The 25,933-nt window shown below is 43.2% G+C and overlaps 1 protein-coding gene across 1 annotated transcript; it reads left to right on the plus strand.

Annotated features, from left to right (window-relative positions):
- Positions 1-2,163: 2,163 nt before the first annotated feature.
- Psmd12 (proteasome 26S subunit, non-ATPase 12) lies at positions 2,164-22,181 on the plus strand. Its single transcript, XM_028761285.1, has 11 exons — positions 2,164-2,363; positions 7,884-7,943; positions 8,033-8,161; positions 8,869-8,976; positions 10,946-11,050; positions 13,507-13,656; positions 13,741-13,875; positions 15,530-15,642; positions 17,574-17,748; positions 19,728-19,805; positions 21,532-22,181. The coding sequence occupies exons 1-11, from the start codon at positions 2,256-2,258 to the stop codon at positions 21,739-21,741; spliced, it is 1,371 nt and encodes a 456-aa protein (XP_028617118.1). The 5' UTR covers positions 2,164-2,255; the 3' UTR covers positions 21,742-22,181.
- Positions 22,182-25,933: the final 3,752 nt, after the last annotated feature.

Here is a 25,933-nt window from a genome sequence, read left to right on the forward strand (position 1 = left end):
CTCACTCTAGCTAAACGCAGTCTGGGGGCTGGACAGCTATCTCAGCAGTTAAGAGCACTTGCTGTAGCAGAGGACTTCAGTTCAGTGACCAGCAGCCACATTAGAGGGGATCTGATGCCCTTTTCTGACCTCCCCGGGCATCAGGCATGCACATGGTGCACACACACACACACACACACACACACACAGACAGACAGACAAAATCCTCCAATGTATACATTAAATAAGAAACAAAAAACTTTCAACTTCCAGTTCATTTTTTCTTCTATCATCAACAGCGGACCCTTGTGATGTCTGAGGGACCAAAGGAACACATCTGTCACAGTCCACACTCTTACAGTTAGAATTCTTGTGCATGGTGCAACTATATCATGATTTCTTCCTGGTTTCTTGTTGTAGCTGCTATCATGCTGGGGATTGACCCAGGACCCTCTGTCTGTAGGCACTCTACAGTTGAGCTACATCCCCAGCCTTCTTTGTTTCCTACTGTAGACATGCTTTAGCTCACATACAGTTCTACATGTGTGTGTGTTTGTATGTGTGTGCATATATATATATATGAATGATATCAAACCCTACTCTTTATATATGCTAGCTAAGCACTGTATCACTGACCTACATCTCCATCAAAAAAAACATTGCTGTATTTTTTCAAATACTTATCTCTTTTTATGTATATGTGTATATATGAGATGTGTGCCACTATGTGTGGCCAGTGTCTGTTGTGTTAATGGTTCTCAACTGATTTCAGGCCAATGTCCCTAGATATTTTCTGAACAGACCTTTCTTTGCTGTGCTCTAATGAAAACCTTGGAAAATATTATCCACTCATAAAAAGGATATGACAATATAGTGTTTAAAGGAGAAACAAAATTTAAAGTAGCAAAATACCTAAAGTTCCTCTAATATAGAGATATGTATCTCTGTGTATATAGAGAGATGGAAATGAGATGTTTAGTGTGGTCATGTAGTCCTACGTTGCTTTTTAGACAGGGTTTCACTATATAGCTTTGGCTGACATGTAACTTGCTAAATAGACCAGGATGGCCTCAAACTCACAGACATCCACTCACCTCTGCCTCCCGATTGAGTACCAGGATTAACTAATTAGACATGGACCACCAAGCCTGGCCCTCTGAAATTTATTTTTGGGTTTTTTTTTTTTATAGTTTCTATGTTATGTCATAGAAGTTCTGAGGGTGTAAGCGACAAAACTTGTATAGGCCTCTAAAATAGCAATTTTCACGTCTTTAATCCCATCACTTGGGGGGCAGAGGCAGGTGGATTTCTGAGTTCGAGGCCAGCCTGGTCTACAGAGTGAGTTCCAGGACAGCCAGGGCTACACAGAGAAACCCTGTCTCGAAAAATAAATAAATAAATAAATAAATAAATAAATAAATAAATAAATAAATAAATAAAATAGTAATTTTCAGCCCAGGGTGATGGCTCAGCTGGTAGAAGTGTCTGCTGCCTATCCTGAAGACCTAAATTCAATCTCCAGGAAGGCAAGACTGACTCCTACAAGCTGTCCCCTGACCTCCACATGGGTGTACATAACTAAATGAAAACTGATAACAGTAAAGAACTGAAATCTTCTCAGAAACGTGATCTGAGTTGACTTAGGGATTCTTGTTATTGGTAGAATGAGTGAAAACGCAAAAATACTGCTTGTTATATTACTGAGCTGCCTGCTACCCTTCTTTTGTTTTTGTTTGTTTTGTTTTGTTTTTTAGGAGCAATTAAAAATCCCATAGATCAATACAGAGAAAAACCTTAGAACTTCCGTCTTCAGGGTCAGTTTTTGCCTCCTCATTTAAAAATGGGAACACAGAGGACCAAGAAAAGCCAAGTGGCTCACCGACTGTTCTGGTAAATTGGTTTTTTTTCGAAGCAGAGGATGTAAAAATACCTGAGAATTCCTGCTGTGTCACATTCGCTTCCCTCAGACACGATGGCGGAACCCAGTTTGGGCCAGGAGTCTGGAGCCACCAGTCTCGCCCCTAGAAACTCCGTCTCCAGAAAGCCACGCCCCTACAGAGCCCCGCCTATTCTTGGACCTGCCCCCCGCGCCGTACGCCCCGCCTTCAGGACTGTCTGAAGCACTGCCTGACTGGCGACCAGCGCAAAGGACCCCCACGGGGTCCTTCCTGCGGGCTTCCGACGCGCTGCCTGAGTGGATGCGCGGGCGACTTCCGGTGCAAGTGACGAGTGGTGGCGGAATCTGGGGGACAGCAGGGGACTCTTAGGCAGGGACCATGGCGGACGGCGGCTCGGAGCGGGCCGATGGGCGCATTGTGAAGATGGAGGTGGACTACAGCGCCACGGTGGACCAGCGCCTGCCTGAGTGCGAGAAGCTGGCCAAGGTGAGGGGAGGACAGCCGGCTGTTGGCGGGCGCCACTGGCTGAGTCACGGCGTGGAGCCTGCCTAGGCCTCAGGGGGCCTGCGGGCTGGAGCGCGCATCCCTGGTGTCTTTCTAGCCCGGGTTGGACCTGCTTGAGTGGGAGACCCTGGGTCTATCTTCCTGGGAGTCGCCGCAACCCGAAGCTCCCCAAGCCCTAGTTAAATAAATGGTCATCTCTTTCCCATCGAACTTGACGCCTGGTTTTAGTGCTTGTTCTTTCTTGGGAGTTTAAGTAAGGTTTGGTTTAGTCCGTTCTCAACTTCAGACTGCATAAGAGAGTTTGGTTCTAATACTACCATGGTCCGATCAATTAATGTCCTTTAAGTGCATGGCAGTGACTGGTGTTTGGACAGGAGGACCAGGAAAGTGATAGTACACACGCAGTGAACGCGGGACCCTATGCATGTTGGTGACCTATCCAAGTGAAAGTGTTATTGGAATAAGGAAGGAAAACTGTTCATTCTTATGGGAGAGGAGCTGACATTTGTATTAGATTTGAGTAGAATGAAATAAAGTTGAGATAGTTATTTCTAGAGAGGACAGTATATGAAACATAAACAGGTATTAAAAGTACAGAGCTGGAGAGGGCAGATAATGAACAATGGGCCTACATGTACGTAGTTTGTGGTGCTAGGGATCAAACTCGGGGTCATGCACAATGCTAGGCAAATGTCCTACCATTGAACAACACCATCCATCAAGCCTTTTATTATGGAATAAGAACGCCTTGACCCAACCATTTTCACACTCTATTCTATGTGTCTGGCAACTTTTTATATCATTTTATACTTAATAGAAGCCAAGGCTGAAAGTATTCTTCCCAAGGTTATAGTTAGTAATAGCCAGGAATTCAAAACTAGGTTTGCTCATTAGAGATGTTGTTGGTTATTGCTAGTGATTACACCCAGACCTTCTTAAATTCCTACAGTTGAGTCTTGAAAGTCACCTGGGATACACTCACTACAAGGATTGTTTGGTCTTAAAGAACTTAATACAGAATGTAGAATATTCACAAAGCTGAGTGACACTGCTGATTTGAATGGGAAACCAGGAGTATAACATTTTAAATATTATTTTGTGTGTGGGTGTTTTGCCTGCGTGTGTGTTTGTACATTGGTTGTGAGACATCATGTGTGTTCTTGGAATTGAACACAGGTCTTCTGGAAGAAAAGCCAGTGTTCTTAACTACTGAACCATCTTTCTACCCCGGGAATATGGATTTTTGTGTGAAATATTTTAATGCTTAAAAACTGGATGTTAATCTGTCTTAAAATGCAATTTAAACCGATGAGCTAAAGAATTAAGAAATATACCTTAAGGCAATGCCATCTCCTGAACATCCCCTTTGAAATTAATACAGTAGTGGTGTTGATAGCAGGTAGAGACATCATTTGCTTTAGAGAGTACAACTACACCAGCAGTGGTAGCTCATACATATAATCTCAGCACTCAGCACAGGAGGTTCAAGCAGGAAGAGGAATGTAGACAAAGTATTGTCCAAGAAAAGGACAGTCCTGTTCTGTATGCCAGTTACAAACTCAAGTGCCACATGCTCTCCTGGGCGGTTGATGAGTGATGGATGTGCTCAAAACAGAGACTGTGTGGGCCTGAAAAAGTGGTTAAAAATGAAAACGTTTGGATTCTGGGGGTTTCTGTGTGTGATTTGCTTCTGAAGACTATGCTTGTGAAGCTAAGCAAGGCATATGTGTGAGTCGTATTGCACTTATTTGTTTATGGATCAGAAAAGAAGACTGGGAAGCGGGTGGATGTCTTTCCCCCCTGAAACACAGGTCCATAGTTTTAACTTTCAGATTTTCACATAATCCTGGTTAATTTTTTAGATTTCTTTAATCAGTTTTGCTTTATTCATTTTTTTTAAACACCCTAGCTAGCTGTGTGGGCTGTGTGTATGTGTGTGTGTGTGGGGGGGGGGGGTGTTGCTGGAGACTGAACTCAGGGCCAGCACTCTACCACTGAGCTATCCAGCCCTTTTAATGTTTCTAACATGGCTTTCCCTCCCCACCCCTTTCCAGGCTGGAGATTAAGCAAGTGCTCTTGCCACTGAGTCCTTAACATTACAGTTCTACTTTGGAGTGTATGAGTATTCTGCTGTACATTGTTTTCTTTTTATTTTGAGCTCATTGGTAACTTTGAAGAAAGTTTTGTTCTTTTTGTTTGTGAGAAGGCTTAAAGTTCAATGGTTTATCGTAGGGTAATCATACTCAGGTTCCTAGCAACCAGAACAGTAATCAATTTTTGCTATATCTTGTTTCCTGTTTAAAGGCTCATCTGCACTTAAATTTCCCTTCAGACATTGTTGTTTCAAATGTGAAAGAAAATGTGAAGGTAAAAATTGTAGGTCCAGCCGGTCTCAAAAACCAAGACAAGGATGGGCGGTGGTGGCGCACACCTTTAATCCTAGCACTTGGGAGGCAGAGACGGGCTGATTTCTGAGTTTGAGGCCAGCTTGGTCTACAGAGTGAGTTCCAGGACAGCCAGGGCTACACAGAGAAACCCTGTCTCGAAAAAACAAAAAACAAAAGCAAAACAAAACAAAAGAAATCGTAGGTCCAGATACTTGCTATGAATGTGTCAGGTGTGGGGCTCAGTTAGGAGGATTTGCTGCTCTTCCGGAATCAGTTTCTAATACCCTGGTTAGGTGGCTCACTCTAGGCTTTAAAATTGAATTGAACTATTTATGGTAACTTTGTATTAGTTCCTTCTTGGGGTTGTTTAGCAGAAGTTAACAGATTAACAGATTGGATCTCATAGGGGTTAATGGAGGCAAATTTAGAGATCCTACAGATGCCTGGCACTTACTGACACTGAACAAACTCTGTAGACATTACCTCATCTACAAAGGTTTTCTAAGTGAGGAAAGTGAGTCACACAAGTTACATGTTCTGACATTCTGGTTTTGGATGGCTGTTTCCATTTGGCTGCCTGGAAGAGGTGGCATTTCGGGAGTATGAATAGACAGGAAGGAAGACTATGCAGTCATTGGGTTGAACATAGAAAAGTGGAAGGAAGAAGTGAGATAGTTTGAGAACTACTTGTATTTAATGAAGATGATGGTAGTGTCCCTCAGACAGGACTAACTTGACAGCCATAATATCTTGTCACATCCTCCCTATTGTGACAGCCAAGAATAGTAAGCCAGTTATGAGCATCTGAATAGTTTAACATCCGTTGTGTTCAATTTGGTATAAAGGAAGCTACAAGTAAACAAGGATCCAGGCCTAAGGGAACTAACTCACAGACCACTTGGTAGACCACTCTCTTTATATATTAACCTCTATTACAGACGGTATGAAAATTCACCTTCAAGCTACATGTGGTGGTTTGTATAAGAATGGCCCCCATAGGCTCCTGTGTTTGAATGCTTAGTTACCAGGGTTTTGAGGTTTTAAAAAGCCCACTCCAAACCCAGATTGTCAGTGTCTCTGTCTGTCTGTCTGTCCTGCCCCAGCCTATGGATCAGGATGCAGCTCTCAGTACTGTTCCAGCAGCTGCCTGCATGTTCCTGCTCCCCACCATTATGATAATGTGCCAAACGTCTAAAGCTGTAACCAAGCCCCAGTTAAGTGTTTTCTCTTAGGAGAGTTGTCTTGGTCATGGTGTCTCTTCACAGCAGTAGAACATGGACTAAGACACTAGGCATGAGACAGCTCTCACCTGTAAGCTTGACATACAGGAAGCCAGGCCAGGATGACCATTGTAAGTCTGAGGACAGCTTGGGCTACAGAGTGAGATCCTGTCTCAAAAAGCAACAAAGGTGTCTGCAGAAGCAATAGTACGTGTTTGGCTCATGAAGCTTCACATTGAGCTATTATGATAAACAGCAATTTCAGAGTTTACATTTTACTGAGATTACAAAGTAAATATTAGAATATAGTTCAGGGTCATTGCAAAGTAGAGACTGTGGGGTCAGTACAGTATTAAATGAGGTGTTGAGTGACTGACGGTTTCGGAGAACACTAGCCAAGAGCTCCTTTCTAAGAAGATGGCCTCTGATGTGGTGCTGATCTGCAGTGCATGGACTCCAGCAGTGTGACTCCCTCCTGTGTGGGGTGCAGTTCCTTAGTGTCTGCTTCCCAGTCAGTGTGCCATATATGCCACCTGACCACAGTGACAGCAACCACGGTCGCTGTCTTAGTGAGGAAAGGATGGTTGACATTTTTCTTTTTCTTTCTTTTTTTACCCCACTTTATATTTTCATATACTATTTTCCATAGAGATTACTTTGAGCAAAGCAGAGTCATCTTTGGTAAGGGAACTGTCATACTGAAATGGTGGGGTTGGGGGACGAGGATAGGAAGAACCCAGACTGTGGTTCTGCTGATGTTTCTGTGGCTGAGAAGTCTCTTAAACTGTAATCTGTAAAATGGAATGACAGTCAAATTTGCATTAGACTTCCAAACACTGGTTCTTTGTCTTTGTAATTTACTAGCCTTCTAGATTTGTCCATTGTTCTCCCAGTGGTGAGCATTCAGCTGATACTATACATGGACCTGCAGGGCTAGCCTCAGACCTGCAGTCCTCTCTACTCTGTGCCCATCTCTACTCAAATCCTCTTCTACTCAACTTGCTCTCACCTCTCAGCAGGGTGTATTTAGTTTACGCCAGCCCCTCCTTAAAAACATGACTTTCTGGCTAGCTTGTGAGTGTTTTCTTCAGATCATTTCTTCTATTTGTACTCTTCAGAGTCCTATCAGTTAGGAAGTCTGGACAGAACAAGATAAACAGGTATCACCACTCTGAGTTGATAAATTAGAATCTAAAACAAAGACTGAGTGTTTTCTCAGAGGAGACATCATTGTAGTTACAGGTTCAATTTTTCTGAGGTTGTGGGGGAAAGTTGTGGTGGCACATACCTTTAACCCCAGCACTTGGGAGGAGGAGGCAGTTGTATCTCTAAGTTCGAGACCATGTGGTCTTCTAGGACATCAAGGGCTACACTGAGAAACCCTATCTCAAAACAAACAAAAAGTTTGTAAATCTAGAGATATAGCTCAGTTGATAAGTGCTTGACTCACATGCAGAGGCGCTTGGTTCTACCCCAGTACCTTATAAACCAGATGTGTTACAGACACCTGTAACTGGAAGCAGGAAGTACAAATTTAGAGTTGTACTTGGGTACAGCGTGGACTTGATGAGACCCTGCGAATGAATGAATGAATGAAGAAAGAAGTGGGGGAGAAGGGCAAAAAGAATAACTTGTGGACTGCTGGTAATGTGGCATGGTGGTAGAACACACACACACACAAAGAGAAGAGAAGCACAACATGTGGGTCTTAGTAGGAAAACTCTAACCTGAAGACTGTCCTGAGGGTAAGCTTTTCACAAGTGGAGAATTAGAAACAAGAGCAATAATGGAGGACAGCTTACCTTTAGAGTGGACATTGTTTTAACTTTCCCAAAAGCTTCAGTCAGAGCTGGGTCTGTTGGTGATGCTTCTGTTCATTGTTTCTCTTGTTTCAGGAAGGACGGCTTCAGGAAGTCATTGAAACCCTTCTCTCTCTAGAAAAGCAGACTCGGACTGTAAGTACTTAGTGAGTGGTGCAGACCGCAGTTAGCAGTGACTGATTTGATGCTGCCCAAGCACTGACGATGTATTTTCATCCTTGCAGGCCTCTGACATGGTGTCCACGTCCCGCATCTTGGTTGCAGTAGTGAAAATGTGCTATGAGGCTAAAGAATGGGACTTACTTAATGAAAATATTATGCTTCTGTCAAAACGACGGAGTCAGTTAAAACAAGTGAGTTCCTGATTGCTTTAGAAACACAAAAGAACTGGAGCTAGGGAGGTGGCTCAGCAGGTAGGTTCCTGCTGCCAAGCCTGATGCCCTGAGTTCAGTCCTGTAGGCCTCCATGCTGGAAGGAGGAGCTGACTCCTGCAGGGTATCTTCTGACCTCCACATGCGGGCATGGCACACAAGCTCACACACTTAATAAGGAACTTAAATTAAAATGTTTGAGCTGTATGTTTGCATTTAAATAAGGACTTTTAGGAAACTAATCTCTGAAGTCATTGAAAATTTGTTTAACTTACAAAGTTTCTAATTATATTCTAGAGGTGGTTCGAAATTCTACTTGAATATATCTATGGAATTTCCCTTCCTCCAAGCTGGGTATAGTGGAGCATTCCTTTTATCCCAGCATTAGGGATGCAAAGGCAGGTGGCTCTCTGGGAGTATGAGGCTAGCCTGATATACATAGAGGGTTCCAGACGAGCCAGAACTCCATAGAGACTTCCTTTCTCAAAACAAAACTATTTAGTCTCTTTCTGTTTGAAGTATAAATTTCATTTATGAGTATGACTGGATCTCTATGCAGCCCTGGCTGACCTCAGACTCATGTGTAGACCATACTGGCCTCAAATTCCAAGAGGTCTACCTGCCTTTCCTCCCAAGTTCTGAAATGAAAGGTATGTGCCACTATACCCATATTTATCATATTTTATTAGGCAGTTGCAAAAATGGTTCAACAGTGCTGTACTTACGTAGAAGAGATCACAGACCTGCCAGTCAAGCTGCGATTGATTGATACTCTACGGATGGTTACAGAAGGAAAGGTGAGTTTTCTGCTAGTATGACTTCTTACTGCAGTCTGTGAGGGTCAAGTGCTTCTGTATTGCATATACATGTATTTGTGGTTTTTGTTAGTTTGTATGACTGGATCTCTATGCAGCCCTGGCTGACGTCAGACTCATGTGTAGACCATGCTGGCCTCAAATCTCAAGAGTTCTGTCTGCCTTTCCTCCCAAGTTCTGAAATGAAAGGTATGTGCCACTATACGCAGCATGCACCACCACACCTGGCTCAGAATTAAATGAGTTTAATCCCAAAATTGATGTAGCTTTCTGAGAGAAAGAGATAGGAGCCTGGGACTTACCAGCCATTTGCCGTGGTCTCTTGGGTAAAAAATGGGTTATGTGAGTTTTGTAAACTTTATTTACTTTGGTATTTTTTTTAATGTAGGAGTGATCTGTTTATATATGTACCTGCATGTCAGAAGGGGGCATCAGATCCCTTTATAGATGGTCATGAGCCACCACGTGGTTGCTGAGAATTCAACTCAGGACCTCTGGAAAGGCAGCCAGTGTTCTTAACCACTGAGCAATCTCACCAGCCCGGTTATGTGACTTATTAAAATGAGTTAAAATATGTATGGCCCAAGACATTGTAGATATGAGGAAATTGATAGATAGATAGATAGATAGATAGATAGATAGATAGATAGATAGATAGATGGACTTGCAGTGTGGCCCAGTGGGTTATTAGATGTTTTCTCCTGAGCCAAACAGCTTTCCTTTGATCCCTGGGACCCACCAGCTCTCTGATTTTAATTCCATTTGTACTTCGTTGCATTAGCATTCATGCTTGAGTACACATGGAAAAAAAACAGTGTGTGTGATAAAAGAAAAAGATACTGAAGTGTTTCAATAGTTGGTGTTATTGGAAATTCAGGTTTGGGAGGGTGTGGAAGGGTTGCTGCAAAGCATGAATGTTCATTTCTCGGGCTCTTTAGGGGCTACACTTAGATTTTTGGTATTTGATTTGTTGAAAATTAATCTACTAATTTTATAGCTATAAAAAAGTGCTAGCACACCAGGCATGGTGGGCACACCTTTAATGCCAGCACTTTCAGGGCAGAGGCAGACAGCTCTCTAGACCTTCCAGACCTACACAGAGGCCCCCGTTTTTTTGTTTTTTGTTTTTGTTTTTTTAAAAGGCTAATAATTTAAATTGTTAATGAGATCAGATTGAAGGGAAGAAGGGTAAAAATAAAATAGTCTTTTGTGGCCCATGCTAGCTTCAAACTGGAGGTCCTGCTTTGGCTTCCTGAGTACTGGAGTTGTGCTCCTTACCTGGCCTCAAATATCTTTTTAAATTATATTTAATATGAATTGGGCTGGTGTATGCCTTAGTGGCCATGGACATGCTTAGAGTAGATGCAGACCTGGGTTCAGGCCACAACATCCAGAACAAAAGATGAATCTGGTTTAGAGCCTTAGTAGAATTACAGATTTTGAGCTCTGCATATCCTTGTTGCAAAGTGTTATTTGCAAATCTTTTAAAGCCACTCTGTTTTTTGTGCTTGTAGTCCTGTTACTTGGGGTCTTTTTGCTGTTTGTTGTTGGTGGTTATGGTGGGTTTTGGGGGACGATGGTTTTAAGTTTTTTTACTTTATATATGTTAGGGGTTGATACCCACAGGGGCCAGAAATGAGCATTAGATCCCTGGAGCTGAGGTTGCAGGCATTTGTGAGCCACCTGGATATGGGTGCTGGGATCCAAATTGCAGTGCTGGTACAGCAATAGACTGAGCCAGTGAGCTGTGTCTCCAGCCCTGGAGAATGTTTTATAAAGATACTTGCTTTTGCATCCTGATTCTGGGTATGAAGTGAGAGATGTCTCGAAGTGTGTGTGGGTGATGAATTGTGCCGTAGGATGAAGCTATTAGAACTAATAGTACAACTCTGCCCTTTAAATGTTAACATGTTTCTGCAAGCGTTTTAATATTATCAATTTCTGTTTGTAGATTTATGTTGAAATTGAGCGTGCTCGGCTGACTAAAACCTTAGCAACTATAAAAGAGCAAAATGGCGATGTGAAAGAGGCTGCCTCAATCCTTCAAGAATTACAGGTAAGATGTTCTAGGGACCATGTAAACTTATATACTGAGTTGGGAGTATTTTCCTATGGAAGTGACTTATTTTGATACCTTATTGCTTCTTCTTGCTAAGTTACCAAGAGTAAGCATGTACACAGCACAGTGTGTTCTTTGGGCTCCTGAAAACTGATTTTGCAAGCTAACCTGCTAAACATAATTTGAAGAAATACTAGCATCAAAAGATTGGCCTTAGTTTTGTAGAATTAGAATTATGTTTTGAACATTTGTGTTCTGTTTATAGTTTTTTGTTTGTTTGTTTGGTTGGTTGGTTGTTTTTTTTTTTTAGCTTTTTGTTTGTTTGGTTGCTTGGTTTTGTTTTTTTTTTTTTTTTTTAGATTTATTTATTTATTATATATGAATACACTGTAGCTGTCTTCAGACACACCAGAAGAGGGCATCAGATCTCATTACAGATGGTTGTGAGCCACCATGTGGTTGCTGGGATTTGAACTCAGGACCTCTGGAAGTGCAGTCAGTGCTCTTAACCACTGAGCCATCTCTCCAGCCCCCTTGGTTTTGTTTTTTTTGTGACAAGGTTTCTCTGTATATCCCTGGCCCTCCTGGAACTCATTCTGTAGTCCAGGCTGGCATTGAATTCACAGAGATCCACCTGGCTCTGCCTCCCTAAGATTAAGACATGCACCACCACAGCCCAGCCTCTGTTTAGAATTTGAATAAGTAAATGCATTACTTACTTTGCCTTAGGAATCTGCTTTTAAATTATTGGCTTTATTCTTAGTGAATGATTGATTACAGGTAAATTTCTAGACCAAACTGATTTGGCAAAGAAGAATTGCCAGTGCTAGGACTCTAAGAACTCAATAATAGGTGTTTCCCTTGCATACAGAACCCTGGGTTTGATGCTGTAGTCACCAGGACACTCTAAAAGCACAAATTTACAGAATGGATCTGTGTGTTTTCCCTTTATAAAGCTAATCATTCTGAGAAAAGCCAGGGATGCCACCAGAGTATAGTACGTTTTCTGTGCTCAAAGTGTCTTCGTGTTGTAACCTCACAGTGCCTGGCCCCATCAGAGGCTGCCCCACTAGGCTAAATAGGTTACTTTGACATTCCTCCGTCAAGTTCCTTTTCCACTTGGGTTAAGGAAGGGAAGGCTTTATTCAAAGGGTCTAGTGCCCTGCATTGTTTTCATTCTCTGATCTTGTCTTCTATAAATCTTCTTATATCAGTGGTTCTCAAACTGTCAGTCTTGACCCCTCTGAAGGTTAAATGACCCTTTCACAGAGGTTGCATATCAGGTATTTACATTACAATTCCACAAATAAGGAGCTGTATCAAAGGGTTGCAACTTTAGGAAGGCTGAGAACATCACTCTACATTCTTCATCCCAGTAACCTACACATGCAGCACTGTGTTTCCTCGAGTTTCCAGCCAAGGAAACTGAACTTTGGAGGCAGTAAATGACTGGCCTAGCAGTCTGCACACTCATTCTGCTTCTTTTTGCCCTCAAAGTCTTTTATCATTGTCATCATCATCATCATCATTATTCGTTTTTCAAAACAGGGTTTCTCTGTGCAGCCCTGGATATCCTGGAACTATCTCCATAGACTAGGCTTGTCCAGGTCTACCAAGCTCCTTCTGTCTCCCTCCCAAGTGCTCGATTACCCAGCTCAGTCACAGTGAGTTCCAGGACAGCCAGAGCTAAGTAGTGAGACCATGTCTTAAAAACACCGTTTTATACACACACGTACACACACACACATCCATATGTATGTATGTGTGTACATATATGTGTACACATCTATACATGTATGTATTCATATACCTCTGTGTGTGTGTATGTGTATATATGCATATACATGTACGTGTGTATGTTTGGATAAACTTGTATATATACATGTACATGTGTCTGTACATGTGTGCATGTGTGTATGGTTTTGGGTTTTTGAGACAGGGTTTCTTTCTCTCTGTAGCCCTGACTGTCGTGGAACTTGCTCTGTTGGCTGGCCTCAAAATCAGGGAGATCCACCTGCCTCTGTCTCTCAAGTACTAAGATTAAAGATGCGCGCCACCACTGCCTGATTCTGTTTAGGGTTATGAGTACATATATACACACACATATGTAAAATATACAAATATACATATGTGTATTGTGACTCATGCATGTGTACTCATGTGTCTCGTGTGTAAAAGAAAGGTGTGTCTCTATATACAGGGGCCCATGGAGACTAGATGAGGGGATTAAATCTCCTGGAGCTGAAGTTCAAAGGGGTTGCAAGGTACCTGACACAGTGCAGTGCTGGGTACAGAACTGGGTTCTGTGGAAGAGCAGCTATGTGTGTAACCCCAGAACTTACTTTTTGTATAATTGCCAACACTGTACACGTATATGAAGAGTTATAACTTGATCTGGCTATTTCAATATGCACTTCAGTAATTTAAACTTACCTGCGGAATTGCCCTGCTAGGTGGAGACCTATGGGTCCATGGAGAAGAAGGAGCGAGTGGAATTTATTCTGGAGCAGATGAGACTCTGCTTAGCTGTGAAGGATTACATTCGCACACAGATCATCAGCAAAAAGATTAATACCAAATTCTTCCAAGAAGAAAACACAGAGGTGAGCATGTCTCTGCACAGCCTGATTACACAGAGTGTTCGGCTGGAAGCCACAAGCCCAACTTACTTTGTGAACTTGTTTCAGAAATTAAAGTTGAAGTACTATAACTTAATGATTCAGCTGGATCAGCATGAAGGGTCCTATCTGTCAATCTGTAAGCACTACAGAGCCATCTACGACACTCCCTGCATTCAAGCAGAAAGTGACAAGTGGCAGCAGGTAAGGAGATAGGTGGTGACCTAATGTCAGGACAGCCTCAGGGCAGGGTGCAGCTCAGTCTAGAATCCTTGCCTGGCTGGCACAGGGTCCTTCCTAGCATGAGGAAGAAAAGGGGAAAAGACAACTTGTATTTTTGCCTGTTGTTATATCACTGTAACTGTAATAATGATGCACTCCATGGCTCTGCTTTCTGTTCATTCTGTCTGGTGAAATGGGACTATTTTGCAAAACAAAAATCTCTTTAACATGTTGAGTAGGTTACAGATAACAATAACTTTGCAAACTTGTTTTGTATTGTTTTAAAGAAGCTCTTTTTCCCATTGTTATTTTTGTTTTGTTTTGAATCTGTTTCATGTATCCCTGGCTAGCCTCAAACTCTTATGTATTCAGAGCTAGCCTTCAACTCCAGGTGGGTTTTTGTTTTTTTTTGTTTTTTTGTTTTTTGTTTTTTTTTTTTTGTTTTTTTTTTTTTTTTTTTTGGTTTTGCTTTTGCTTTTTCGAGACAGGGTTTCTCTGTGTAGCCCTGGCTGTCCTGGAACTCACTCTGTAGACCAGGCTGGCCTCGAACTCAGAAATCCACCTGCCTCTGCCTCCCAAGTACTGGGATTAAAGGAGTGCAGCACCACTGCCTGGCTCCAGGTGGTTTTGTATCTTTCTCCCACTCCTAGAACTAGAAGTATATGCTACCAGAGTTGCTATAAAAACTACTTTAAGGGTTGGAGAGATGGCTCAGCGGTTAAGAGCACTGACTACTCTTCCAGAGGTCCTGAGTTCAATTCCCAGCAAACATAGGGTGGCTCACAACCCTCTGTAATGGGGTCCAGTGCCCTCTTCTGGTGTGTCTAAAGACAGCTACAGTGTACTCACATACATAAAATAAATAAATAAATCTTAAAAAAAACAAAAAACAAAAAAGCCTATTTTAAAAGATGAGAGGATCACAGCAAGTTTGGGCCAACCCATATGTACAGGGTGTTCCATGCCAGCCACAGCTACATATTGAGGCCCTGCTTAAGAAAGTAAAGAAGAGGGGCTGGAGAGATGGCTCAGCGGTTAAGAGCACTGACTGCTCTTCCAGAGGTCCTGAGTTCAATTCCCAGCAACCACATGGTGGCTCACAACCATCCATAAAGAGATTGGATGCCCTCTTCTGGTTTGTCCGAAGACAGCTATAGTGTACTCATAAATAAAATAAATAAATCTTTAAAAAAAAAAAAAAAAAAAAGAAAGTAAAGAAGAAAGGACACTTGTTGCAATGTGCAACATTTATGCTCACTTACAGCAAGTATTGTACTCGATGCATTTGCCCAAAAAATTGTTTGTTTATGGTTTTGGTTTCTCTGTGTAGCCCTGGCTGTCCTGGAACTCACTCTATAGACCAGGTTGACCTCAAACTTGCCTCTCTGCCTCCTGAATGCTAGAATTAAGGAAGACAGGGTCTGAAACTTACTGTGTAGACCAGGCTGACCTAAAACTCACAGGTTCCCCTGCCTCTGCCTTCAAGTACTAGGATTAAGGAGCATGCCTAGCCCCTTGTAAGACTATCTGAGTTAAAATAAGAGTTAGAACATACACCTACTTCACTTTTTTCACCTTTTACTCAATCCCATTATGTTTCCAGTTACAAATGAACTATTGTTTACAACTTCCCTAGGCTCTGAAAAGCGTTGTTCTCTATGTTATCCTGGCTCCTTTTGACAATGAGCAGTCAGATTTGGTTCACCGGATAAGTAGTGACAAGAAGCTGGAAGAAATTCCCAAATACAAGTAAGTGCGTGTATCACTGTGGAAATGCACTCCAAATCGCTCCCTTTACCTGAACACATGCCTACTGCATGATTGGAGTAGAGAAAAGCATCACTGTGACAGTGTTTAGTGCTGCCACAAACACTGATGTAGTGTGTTAGCATATGCGTGACGCTCTGTTCCTCCAACACCAGGAGTCCTCTGTCAAACGTTACTTGCTTATTGGCTTTTGGTTAATAATCTGTTTTCAACAGGTTTATCACCAATAGCCTAGACATCATGTTCTTCAGGAGTATGTCCATCTGACGTGTGTCAAACTTCACAAACACGTTTCTTCCTAAGTGACTGGCTTTTGTTTTAATAGCTGTTTTTTTCTTACCTATTTGACTAGTGTGCTTACAGCTGTTTCAGATTGGCAAGTATAATAAGGAGAACACTTTTTTGTTTTGTTTTGTTTGTTTGGGTTTTTTTTTTTTTTTTTTTTGGTTTTTCGAGACAGGGTTTCTCTGTGTAGCCCTGGCTGTCCTGGAACTCACTCTGTAGACCAGGCTAGCCTAGAACTCAGAAATCCGCCTGCCTCTGCCTCCCAAGTGCTGGGATTAAAGACGTGCGCCACCACTGCCCGTCTAGGAGAACACTTTTAATAGAGGGAAATCTCTTCAAATTCTGGAAAATGGCACAATAATTGATGAGCGTCGAGTTTGTTATGTTCTACTAAGTAAGAGTAGCAAGAGTTTGATTTGTTTGTTTGCTTGCTTGGTTTTAATCTGTCGTTGATCAAGCTGAGACTCTTATGTGAAATGCACATCTTGAAGTCTTTGCATGTACACAGTAACTATGTTGTGTTGGGTTGAGGCCCAAACCCAAAGTTCATGCATGTTTCATACCTTACAAGGCTAGTCAGAAGATAATTTTATATAATATTGTAACTTTTTAGATGAACCATCAGGAGGTAGAGGTGTGACTGTCTCACCACTGTTCCTAGTTTTGAATCAGGAGAACTCGCTGCCTTACACTTGGTCACAAGTTTGGAGGCTACACTCAAGTCCATGAGGTCACGTGGAATATTCCACTGTGACATCAAGTCAGCACTCAGGCACTCACATCAGTTTCAGGTCTTGGGCCACAAGTTGCATAGTGAGCAATGGTGCATCTAAGCCTGGCAGCCTCAGCCACTCAGAACCTGATGGGAAAAAACCTGATGGGGGTGGGGGGGGTGAGGGGTAGGGGGGGAGAGGTGTCGGCAGAGTCCCCGGAGCCATTTCGGAGGTGGCCCGTGGGGACACAGCAGTGCAGGCGGCCCTCAGACAGCAGCAGGGTCCGAGAGGCTTTTCCTACAGCAGAGGTTTCCCACATACACGAGAAAGTCCCACAGCCAGCAGACATGTGGAGTCCATGGAAGAAGTTTTATTGTCCCTGTTCTGAAAGTTGGATCTGGATGTGCGCGCCCCAAGAGCCTGGGGAGAGCTGGCTTATATAGAGGATGGGAAGGAGGAGGGACCAGGGAGGAATAACTTAATTATCTAGGCCCCCTCGCCTTATTAATACATAAATCTCTCGAGGCAGAGGCCTGTTAGTCACACCCTTTACCTGTGTCTTACATGACTGACCACACAGGTTAAATGCAGATGAGACCGAGTGTCTGAGTTCTGGGGTCGTGGCCAAACACCTGCAGTGTTGGGGTTCCAGGCCTGTGCCAACCCAAGATGTTCTACAGCCCAACAAGAACCCACATGGTGGAAATAAAACCAACTCCCACAAATTGTCTTCTGACATATCCATGCACCATGGGCTATGTGCACACTCACTCACACACATACACACTCAAGTCAGTCATCACTATGTCAAGAAGGAAGCTTCTGGTCAGGAAGCACGTTGTACTTGGGGCTTGGGATTAGCAACACTCACCTTGTTAGAGAGATCTCAAATACTGAGTTGCATGCTCTTCACAGGGATCTGCTGAAGCTTTTTACCACAATGGAGCTGATGCGCTGGTCCACACTTGTTGAGGACTATGGGGTGGAGCTACGGAAGGGCTCCTCTGAGACCCCAGCAACTGATGTTTTCAGCTCTACAGAAGAAGGTGATAAAAGGTGGAAAGATTTGAAGAACAGAGTTGTGGAGCACGTAAGCACAGGGCCGTCTGCTGGCTCACATTGTACCTTTCGGATTGTCTTAGAACGAAGAGTGGGTGATTCGAGCATATACTTTATTCCCCCTTTCTGATGATGGGGGTATGGAAACAAACTCTCACTATGTAGTTCTGAAGAGCCTGCAATTCACTATGTGGGCCAGACTGGCCTTGCACTGACTCTACTGCCTCTGTCCCCAAGTACTGGGATTACAAGGACGAGCCACCAGGCCAAGCTGAAAACTTTTGCTTTTAATTATTTTATATGTATGCCTGCATGTGTACCATGTACATGCAGTGTCTGTGGAGGCCAGAAGAGGGTTTCAGACCCCGTGTTTTTAATTCTTTACTTCAGGACTTCTTTCCCTCTGTTCTCAGTCGTCCTGAAAGCAGCCTGTTTTAGACATTTACTTTTTGCAGACAGTACCAGAGTTTATCTTCTGCTTGTCTGTCTTCCCCTCTTTTTGGCTTTTCAGAACAGATAACTGGTCAGGTGTAGTACACACTCCTGTAGTCCCAGCACACAAGAAGCTGAGGCAGGAGCTTCAGCTTCAAACCACTAAGAGTTTGAGTTGAATCTATGACACATAACTAGATCAGGCTACCCAGGGATAGTCGATGAAACCCTTTCTCAAAAACGGATCAGGTAGCTGCAGGAGAGCAGTCTTCATTTTGGAAGAATCCCACAGAAATCCAGAATCTTAAAGGCAGATGTGATGGCTCAGTAGTGGGGAGGTAGAGGCACGAGGATTAAGCATTCAAGCCAGTCCTCAGCCACATAGTGAGTTTGAGGCCAGCCTGAGCTGTAAGAGACCACTGATTGTGTTCAAGGGGTAAAGGAAAGGTGGAGCTGAGAGTCTAGGCACCTCGGGCTTCCTGGAGGCTCCCATTGCTTTCAGCCCTGAGGACCCCAGCGTAGTCTCTTCAAAGTTAACCTCATCCCTGTGAGTCCTGGTGTTCTGCTAAGAACTCTAACGTTAATGAACAATAAGAAAATCTTTGTCTAACTTCACTGTTTCCCATAGAAACTAGGAAATGTTACTGTGTTTCTTATTTTGGTTTTGTTTTTAGATAGATAGCCTAGCTGGCCTTCCACATCACCATGTGGTGGATCTCAGGATTCCACCTCCCAAGAGCTAGGGTTACAGACAACATTTAAACCACTAATGTCATTAGTACAAGTGTTTTAAGTTCTCCTTTTGAGTCAGAGCTCTGTTGTACAGGGCCTCCTGGTCTTCATGGAGTTCCAGGCCTGCCAGGGCTATATAATGAGGTACTTTCTTTTTTTTTTAGAGATTAAGGAATGCTTCCAAAAAGGGACATTTGAACTGCAGTAGTTTTTCTTTAGATGTATTTATTTATTTAATATATGTAAGTACACTGTCACTGTGTTCAGACACACCAGAAGAGGACATCAGATCCCATTACAGATGGTTGTGAGCCACCACGTGGTTGCTGGGAATCGAACTCAGGACCTTAGGAAGAACAGTCAGTGCTCTTAACCACTGAGCCATCTCTCCAGCCCGAGGCACTTTCTCAATAAATAAATAAATGAAAGAGATCGTCTCAATAAATAAAGAATAATCAGTCAATAAAATACAAAGTTCTCAAGGGGCTGAAGAGGTTGCTTAGTGGTTAAGAGCACTGACTGTTCTTCCAGAAGACCTAGGTTCAATTCATATCACCTACGTGGCGGCTCACACATGTCTATAACTCCAGTTTCAGGGGCTCTGACACCCTTGCACAAACATATATGTAGATAAAATACCAGCGAACGTAAAAATACTATGTTCACAATAACTACAAAAGCTAGTCTCTATATCTGAGGGTTTAGTTTTTCTTTTGAAATTTAGATCCAATTTCTTTCTAATGGGGAAGCTACAAAAAAGCACAGCTCTGCATCCGTGTTGCCAGTAAACCCACCTGCATATGTGAACCTACTGAACTGACCACTGTTGTGTGTGTCCCCTGACAGAACATCAGAATTATGGCCAAGTACTACACTCGGATAACAATGAAAAGGATGGCACAACTTCTGGATCTCTCTGTGGATGTAAGTTCCAAATGGGTTGTCAGGATGTTTTCTGGCCATTCGTGTTGTGTGTCAGTGGCCTTGTGAAAGAAAAGGGAGTGAGAAAAATAATTGTTTCATTACTGTGGATTTATGTGCTCAGACACAAGGTCTCACCTCAGACTAGCTTCCTCCAACTTCCTGTATTCTCTCGCCATCTTCCCACCTCGATATGCTAAGTGCTGGATTGCAGACATGCGTATTCCCCCTTGGCTTTTATTTAATTTTAAATTTGGATAATTTAAAGTATCTCAGGCTATCTTGAATACCTGCCCCCCTCCAAAGCCAAAATAGTAAGTTTATAGTTACGTTAATATTGTTTGTGGTAGCTAGACCTTCACTGAGAGGTCTGGGAGTCTGGGTTCAATCCCCAGTACCCCCAAGAATACATTTACATTGATTCATTTTAAGTTTACAGTGTATATGATAAAAATATTGGGAGAAACACACTGTGCAGATAAAGGTTCTGAGGGATACCTGACTGACTGCTGAAATGGCTCCAGGGCTTACTGAAGGACTCAAGGAGTAGTGTGATCGTGTCGTGTATGTGTGTGTGGTTGACAGCACACACAGATGCAGGAGGTGACATTGCCTGTAATCTTGGAACAGCAAGATTTTGAAGTTTAATGCCCCCCCTTCCCACCCCACGTTATAGTTAGTTTAAAGCCAGCCTAGTGTACATGGGACCCTGCTTTCAGACAGCAACAACAACAAAAACGTAGGAGTTAATAGCTTAAAAAGCCATTTCTGTCATGGCAAGAACATGCTGTAATAGTTCATCTAAAAGAGTCACCACACATTAGAGTTGAATGGCTTCCCTCTCAATTAGCTGGTTAGTTCTTGTAGAAGAGGACACCAGAAAAGTAGCATGATTTATCTGTGGCCTCGTGGTTGCCTAGTGACAGAGCATGTGTTTTCCGCCCAGCATTTCTAGAAAGCCATACCAGAGTGCCTTTAAGAGATAGCTGTAAGCTGGGCGGTGGTGGCGCACGCCTTTAATCCCAGCACTTGGGAGGCAGAGGCAGGCAGATTTCTGAGTTCGAGAGTTCGAGGCCAGCCTGGTCTACAGGGTGAGTTCCAGGACAGCCAGGGCTACACAGAGAAACCCTGTCTCGAGAAAAAAAAAAAAAAAAAGAAGAAGAAGAGGAAGAGGTAACTGTAGGTTAGAGATCCAGCTCAGTGGTGGAGTGCATGCCTAGCCTGTATGGCCTCAAGTTTAATCCCCAGCACTGCAGAGAAGAAAGGAGGGAAGGACTATTCAAAATGAGGAGCCAGTTCATTGTTGGTGCCAGGCCTGTTCCTCATTATCACCAGGGCTAAATCTCCAGTCACATCTAGACTCGTTCCTGGCTGTGGAGACACTCAGATGTGGTGTGTTGATTGATTTGTAACAGTCTAGCCTTTCCCACTTCCTGGTTTCACTGTTCACTGCATTTACAGTTGGTGCAGAAATGTACCATGTTTCCATTATCTGAATATGTAGCCCAGGGTCCCTCTAAATCCTGGTCTTGCCTATACCTCCCCAGTGCTGGGAGCTGTCACCTCACCTGACAGGAGAATCATTAGGTGATCATCCAGTGTTGTAAGTACATCATCATGGTCAGCAGTTGGCAAGGAACTGTCAGTGCTCTTAGCCTGTGTATTCATGGATGAAGAATTTTAGAATGTTTAGTTATCCATCTTAATCCAATCTGTCTGTCTCTCACAGGAGTCAGAGGCTTTCCTCTCGAATCTAGTCGTTAACAAGACCATCTTTGCTAAAGTAGACAGGTTGGCTGGAGTCATCAACTTCCAGAGACCCAAGGATCCAAATAATTTATTAAATGACTGGTCTCAGAAACTGAACTCGCTGATGTCTCTGGTTAACAAAACAACACACCTCATAGCCAAAGAGGAGATGATACATAATCTACAATGAGGGTCTGGATGCTTCTAGAAGACACAAAATTGGAGGTCATTAAAAAGGAAAGACTGTTTTCATGGTGTATATGTTGTTGTTTTTTTCTTACTCTCCAACCTTTTTTCTAAAATTTTAAGATAGTAAATGTGTTTAAGCCCTCTCTGCCTTTTCCACTCTCTGGTTTCATGTTTCATGTTTCTGCTTTGCTATTGGTGCAAAAACATTTTTCCAGTCTGAAGATGGAAAGGTTTGTGTCTCAGTTTTCCTTGACTGTGTTCTTACTATTTGTTTTTATTCACCTGACAGCCACATGACAATAATAAAAACAGGACGTGTGTTAGCTCCTGAAGTTGCCTCTGCTTGGAGGGGTGGTGATTAACAAGTGTTTATAAATGATTGTGTCATAAAGCTATTGATGACTTACTAGAATAAAAAAACAAACACAGACCATGTAAGGACCCTCTGCGTGGAGTTGTGCTTCTTTGTGTTTTGACACTGACAAGAAAGTTCTCATGGAATATGAGCATTCTTTCTGTCAGACTGCACTGTGTGGTAGAGGACGATGACCTGATCCCCCTGCCTCTACTTCTAGGTGGTGCTGGGATTGAGCACTGGGCTTTGTACATGCTAAGCAAACCCTATGCCAATGCAGCTACCCTCCAACCCCATAATCAAATGTATGTTACAGTAGTTTGATTATGCTGGGCCCTCGCACTTTGATGTCCTGTTTGTTCTGAGGTGGTCTTCCATAGCCCAGGCTGACCTAAAGTTTGCCGTGTTGTGGTAAATGACCTTGGACTAGTCCTTCTGTCTCCACCTCCCAGGAGTTAGGCTTCAGTTGTGTACTCCCAGGCCCAGCTTGCCTGGTAGTTAACTAAGATGATTGATACAGTGTTGATACAGGCTGCTTTCTGTTAAAGCCTGTTACAGGAGTCACTGCAGATGGTTGGTACTGCAGTTTGGCTTTGGGGATGTTCACCGCTTCTCCACAGCCTTTGTATGAACTTAAGCCTGACACCTAAGGCTTTTTGTTATGTGGGAAGTCCAGCCCAGAGCCTCAAACATGTTAGTAAGAGCTTGCCCGGGAACTATAAACCTAGCCTTACATTTTTACTTTTTGGTTGTCGACAGGATTTCACTAAGTTGCTCAGGCTAACCCAGAACTCACTCTAGCCCAGCAGGCCTTGAACTTGGGATCCTGCCTAAACTGGCTAAGTATCTAGGGTGACAGGCCTGTGTCACATGGGTTGGCTCATCAAGTGTCACGTAGGGCTGCTTCCAGGCTTCAGGTCTAGTTCTGCCCCTAACAGGCCAAGTTCATTATCTCTGTAGGATCTCCAGTTCCATGACCTGGTTCTAGGTAATCTAATCACTTTTTAATACTTTAAAGTGACTGAAAAGCTTAAGGCCACCCTCATAGTAAACATCATGGTTTTCTTTTTCGAAGAATTGAAACAGGTACTTTTTTTTTTTTTTTTTTTAAAGATTTATTTATTTATTATATATGAATACACTGTAGCTGTCTGCAGACACACCAGAAGAGGGCATCAGATCCCATTACAGATGGTTGTGAGCCACCATGTGGTTGCTGGGATTTGAACTCAGGACCTCTGGAAGTGCAGTCAGTGCTCTTAACCAGTGAGCCATCTCTCCAGCCCGAAACAGGTACTTTTACTCTCAGCATCTGAGATCAATTTGTATAAGCAAGTTTTGTAAGTTTTTTTTTTTTTAAATTTCAGAGAAAAATAGATGGAAATGTTAGAAAATTAAGGATTATTTTTTTAGTGGAGGAGGTATGGTATGTGTTTTTTGAAAAAGTACAAATACCACAGAGATCCCACAATTGTCCCAAATTGTGGAATAATAAAATAGGACAATTTGGTGACTGTTAAGTGGGATATGATGAAAATTGGTATACGTGAATGGGTAAGAGTGTTTTGGTTTAGCCAGGAATGGTGGTGCATGCCTATAGTCCCGGCACTGGTGAGGCGCAGGCAGGCAGGCAGGCAGGCAGATCTCTGAGTTTGAGGCCAACCCCACCATTTGCAGGAAACCTTTGTGTTATTTTTCTTTAAAACATTATATTTCATTTGTTTATATTTATCGTATTTTACATATATAAATGTTTTGTTGAGTGTATACATCTGGACTGCTTACATGCCTGGTGCCCATGGAGGCTAGAAGAAGGTGTCATGTATTCTGGAATTGTAGTTATGGGTCGATGTGAGCCACCATGTGGGTGCTGGGAACCAATCCCAATCCCAGGTAATCTGCAAGAGCAACAAATACCCTTAACTGCTGAGCCATCACTATCACTGTCATCATCATCGTGGCATTTTAGGTTACTATAAAATAGAATCAGTATAGATCTCCAGCCTGGCAGATGCTTGTCTGACTGCAGCTGCAGTCGTGAGACTTGACAGCACACTGTGGTTTCAGGTCCTGTATGACGCTGGGATCCATCATTGGAAAGTATTTCCCCGGCCTCCCAAGTCTGCTATTCTGCCTCTGGCTAAGCCCTCTCAGCTTTCTACTGGCTCTGTAATTTTGTCTTTGCGGACTGAGAACATGACTCAATGGTAGAACACTTGCTGAGCATGCATAAAGCCTATGCTCAGTCCCCTACAACACAAGATCCTGTGTGACCTCTTTTCAGGAGGTAACATGGTTGGAATACAGAGTATGGCACCTCTGCTGCTCCCTTCACTTAGTGCTATGATTTATGTTTCCCCGTGTCTTATTTATCAATTTGTCTTTAAGAGTTTTGTTGCCGGGCAGTGGTGGCACACGCCTTTAATCCCAGCACTTGGGAGGCAGAGGCAGGCAGATTTCTGAGTTTGAGGCCAGCCTGGTCTGCAGAGTGAGTTCCAGGACAGCCAGGGCTACACAGAGAAACCCTGTCTCAAAAAAACAAACAAACAAAACAACAACAAAAAGTTTTGTTTTTCCACTTTGTGTGGGGGCACAGGTGTGGAAATGAAATTATGGTGGGCAAGTTGAGTGATAACTTCAGGGTTTGGTTTGGTTTGGTTTGGTTTGGTTTGGTTTGGTTTGGTTTGGTTTGGTTTTTCAAAACAGCATTTCTTGGTGTATCCTCGCTGTCCTGGAACTAGGAACTTGCTAACTCTGTAGACCAGGCTGTCTTCAAAGTCACAGAGATCTGCCTGCCTCTGCCTCCCTAGTGCTGGGATCAAAGGTGTGTGCCCTCACTGCCCTGCAGACAGCTTCAGTTTTTACCAGTTCTGGGGCCGGTGGGATGGCTAAGGGTGTTTGCTGGATGCTTGTGTGGCAGTAGCAGGCCAACCCTGTTCAGAACTTGCTTTCCATCTCACTCTAGACTCTGCTGTATACACCAGGGTAACTGGCTGGTGGGGTTCTGCTCTGTCTCACTGTAAGGTTTGAAGTTCTTTTGTTGTAGGTGTGTGGGTATTTGCTGGGATTGTACATCAGGTGCCAAGGAGGCCAGAAAAGGGTGTCAGATCCCCTGTAACTGGATTTGCAGATAGTTGTGAACCTCCATATGAGTCCTAGGAATTGAACACAGGTCCTGTGATAGAGCAGCCAGTGTCCTAATAGCTAAGCTAGCTCTCCAGTCTCCCCAGCACTCACATGCAAGTGCTACAGTGTACGTGTGGAGACCAGAAGATAACTTGTGGAAGAGAGTTCTCATGACCTCATACACACCATGGTATGAGCACATACACAAGAAATAAATCTTTTAACAAAGCTGTTAGAAATCTGGGTCAACATAACATGTTCAAATCCTGTGGATAAGTCACCTGTTTTGAAGTAGTGGGAATGTATCCTGCACAGTCGTCTGCAAAGGTAGCTGATTGGCTGGAGATGGAGCTTGGCACACTGGAAACCCAAAGCGTACCCTAGGAGGGAGCAGCTGAGTCGGGGCAGGTGTGGCACTGGAGCTGCCGTGGACATGGCCAGTTTTTGATTCTAGTGATTTGAAAGCCTGGCTGCATACTGCCTCCTGAGACATGTTTACATTCTTCAAGCACCTGTAAAACTGTCCTTAACTTGGAATTTAATATGAATTATTTCTTTTTTTGTTTGTTTTTTGTTTTTGTTTTTCGAGACAGGGTTTCTCTGTGTAGCCCTGGCTGTCCTGGAACTCACTCTGTAGACCAGGCTGGCCTCAGAAATCTGCCTGCCTCTGCCTCCCAAGTGCTGGGATTAAAGGCGTGCGCCACCACTGCCC

This window comes from Grammomys surdaster, unplaced genomic scaffold (assembly GCF_004785775.1).
Source record: "Grammomys surdaster isolate TR1022 unplaced genomic scaffold, NIH_TR_1.0 126906, whole genome shotgun sequence".
Classification (NCBI taxonomy): domain Eukaryota; kingdom Metazoa; phylum Chordata; class Mammalia; order Rodentia; family Muridae; genus Grammomys; species Grammomys surdaster.

Excerpts from the sequence above, each read along its gene's own strand:
- Psmd12 (XM_028761285.1), top strand. The coding sequence starts at position 2,256 with ATGGCGGACGGCGGCTCGGAGCGGGCCGATGGGCGCATTGTGAAGATG. Across the intron at positions 13,657-13,740 it reads TCCAAGAAGAAAACACAGAG|AAATTAAAGTTGAAGTACTA; the intron begins GTGAGCATGTCT and ends AACTTGTTTCAG. Across the intron at positions 13,876-15,529 it reads AAAGTGACAAGTGGCAGCAG|GCTCTGAAAAGCGTTGTTCT; the intron begins GTAAGGAGATAG and ends CAACTTCCCTAG.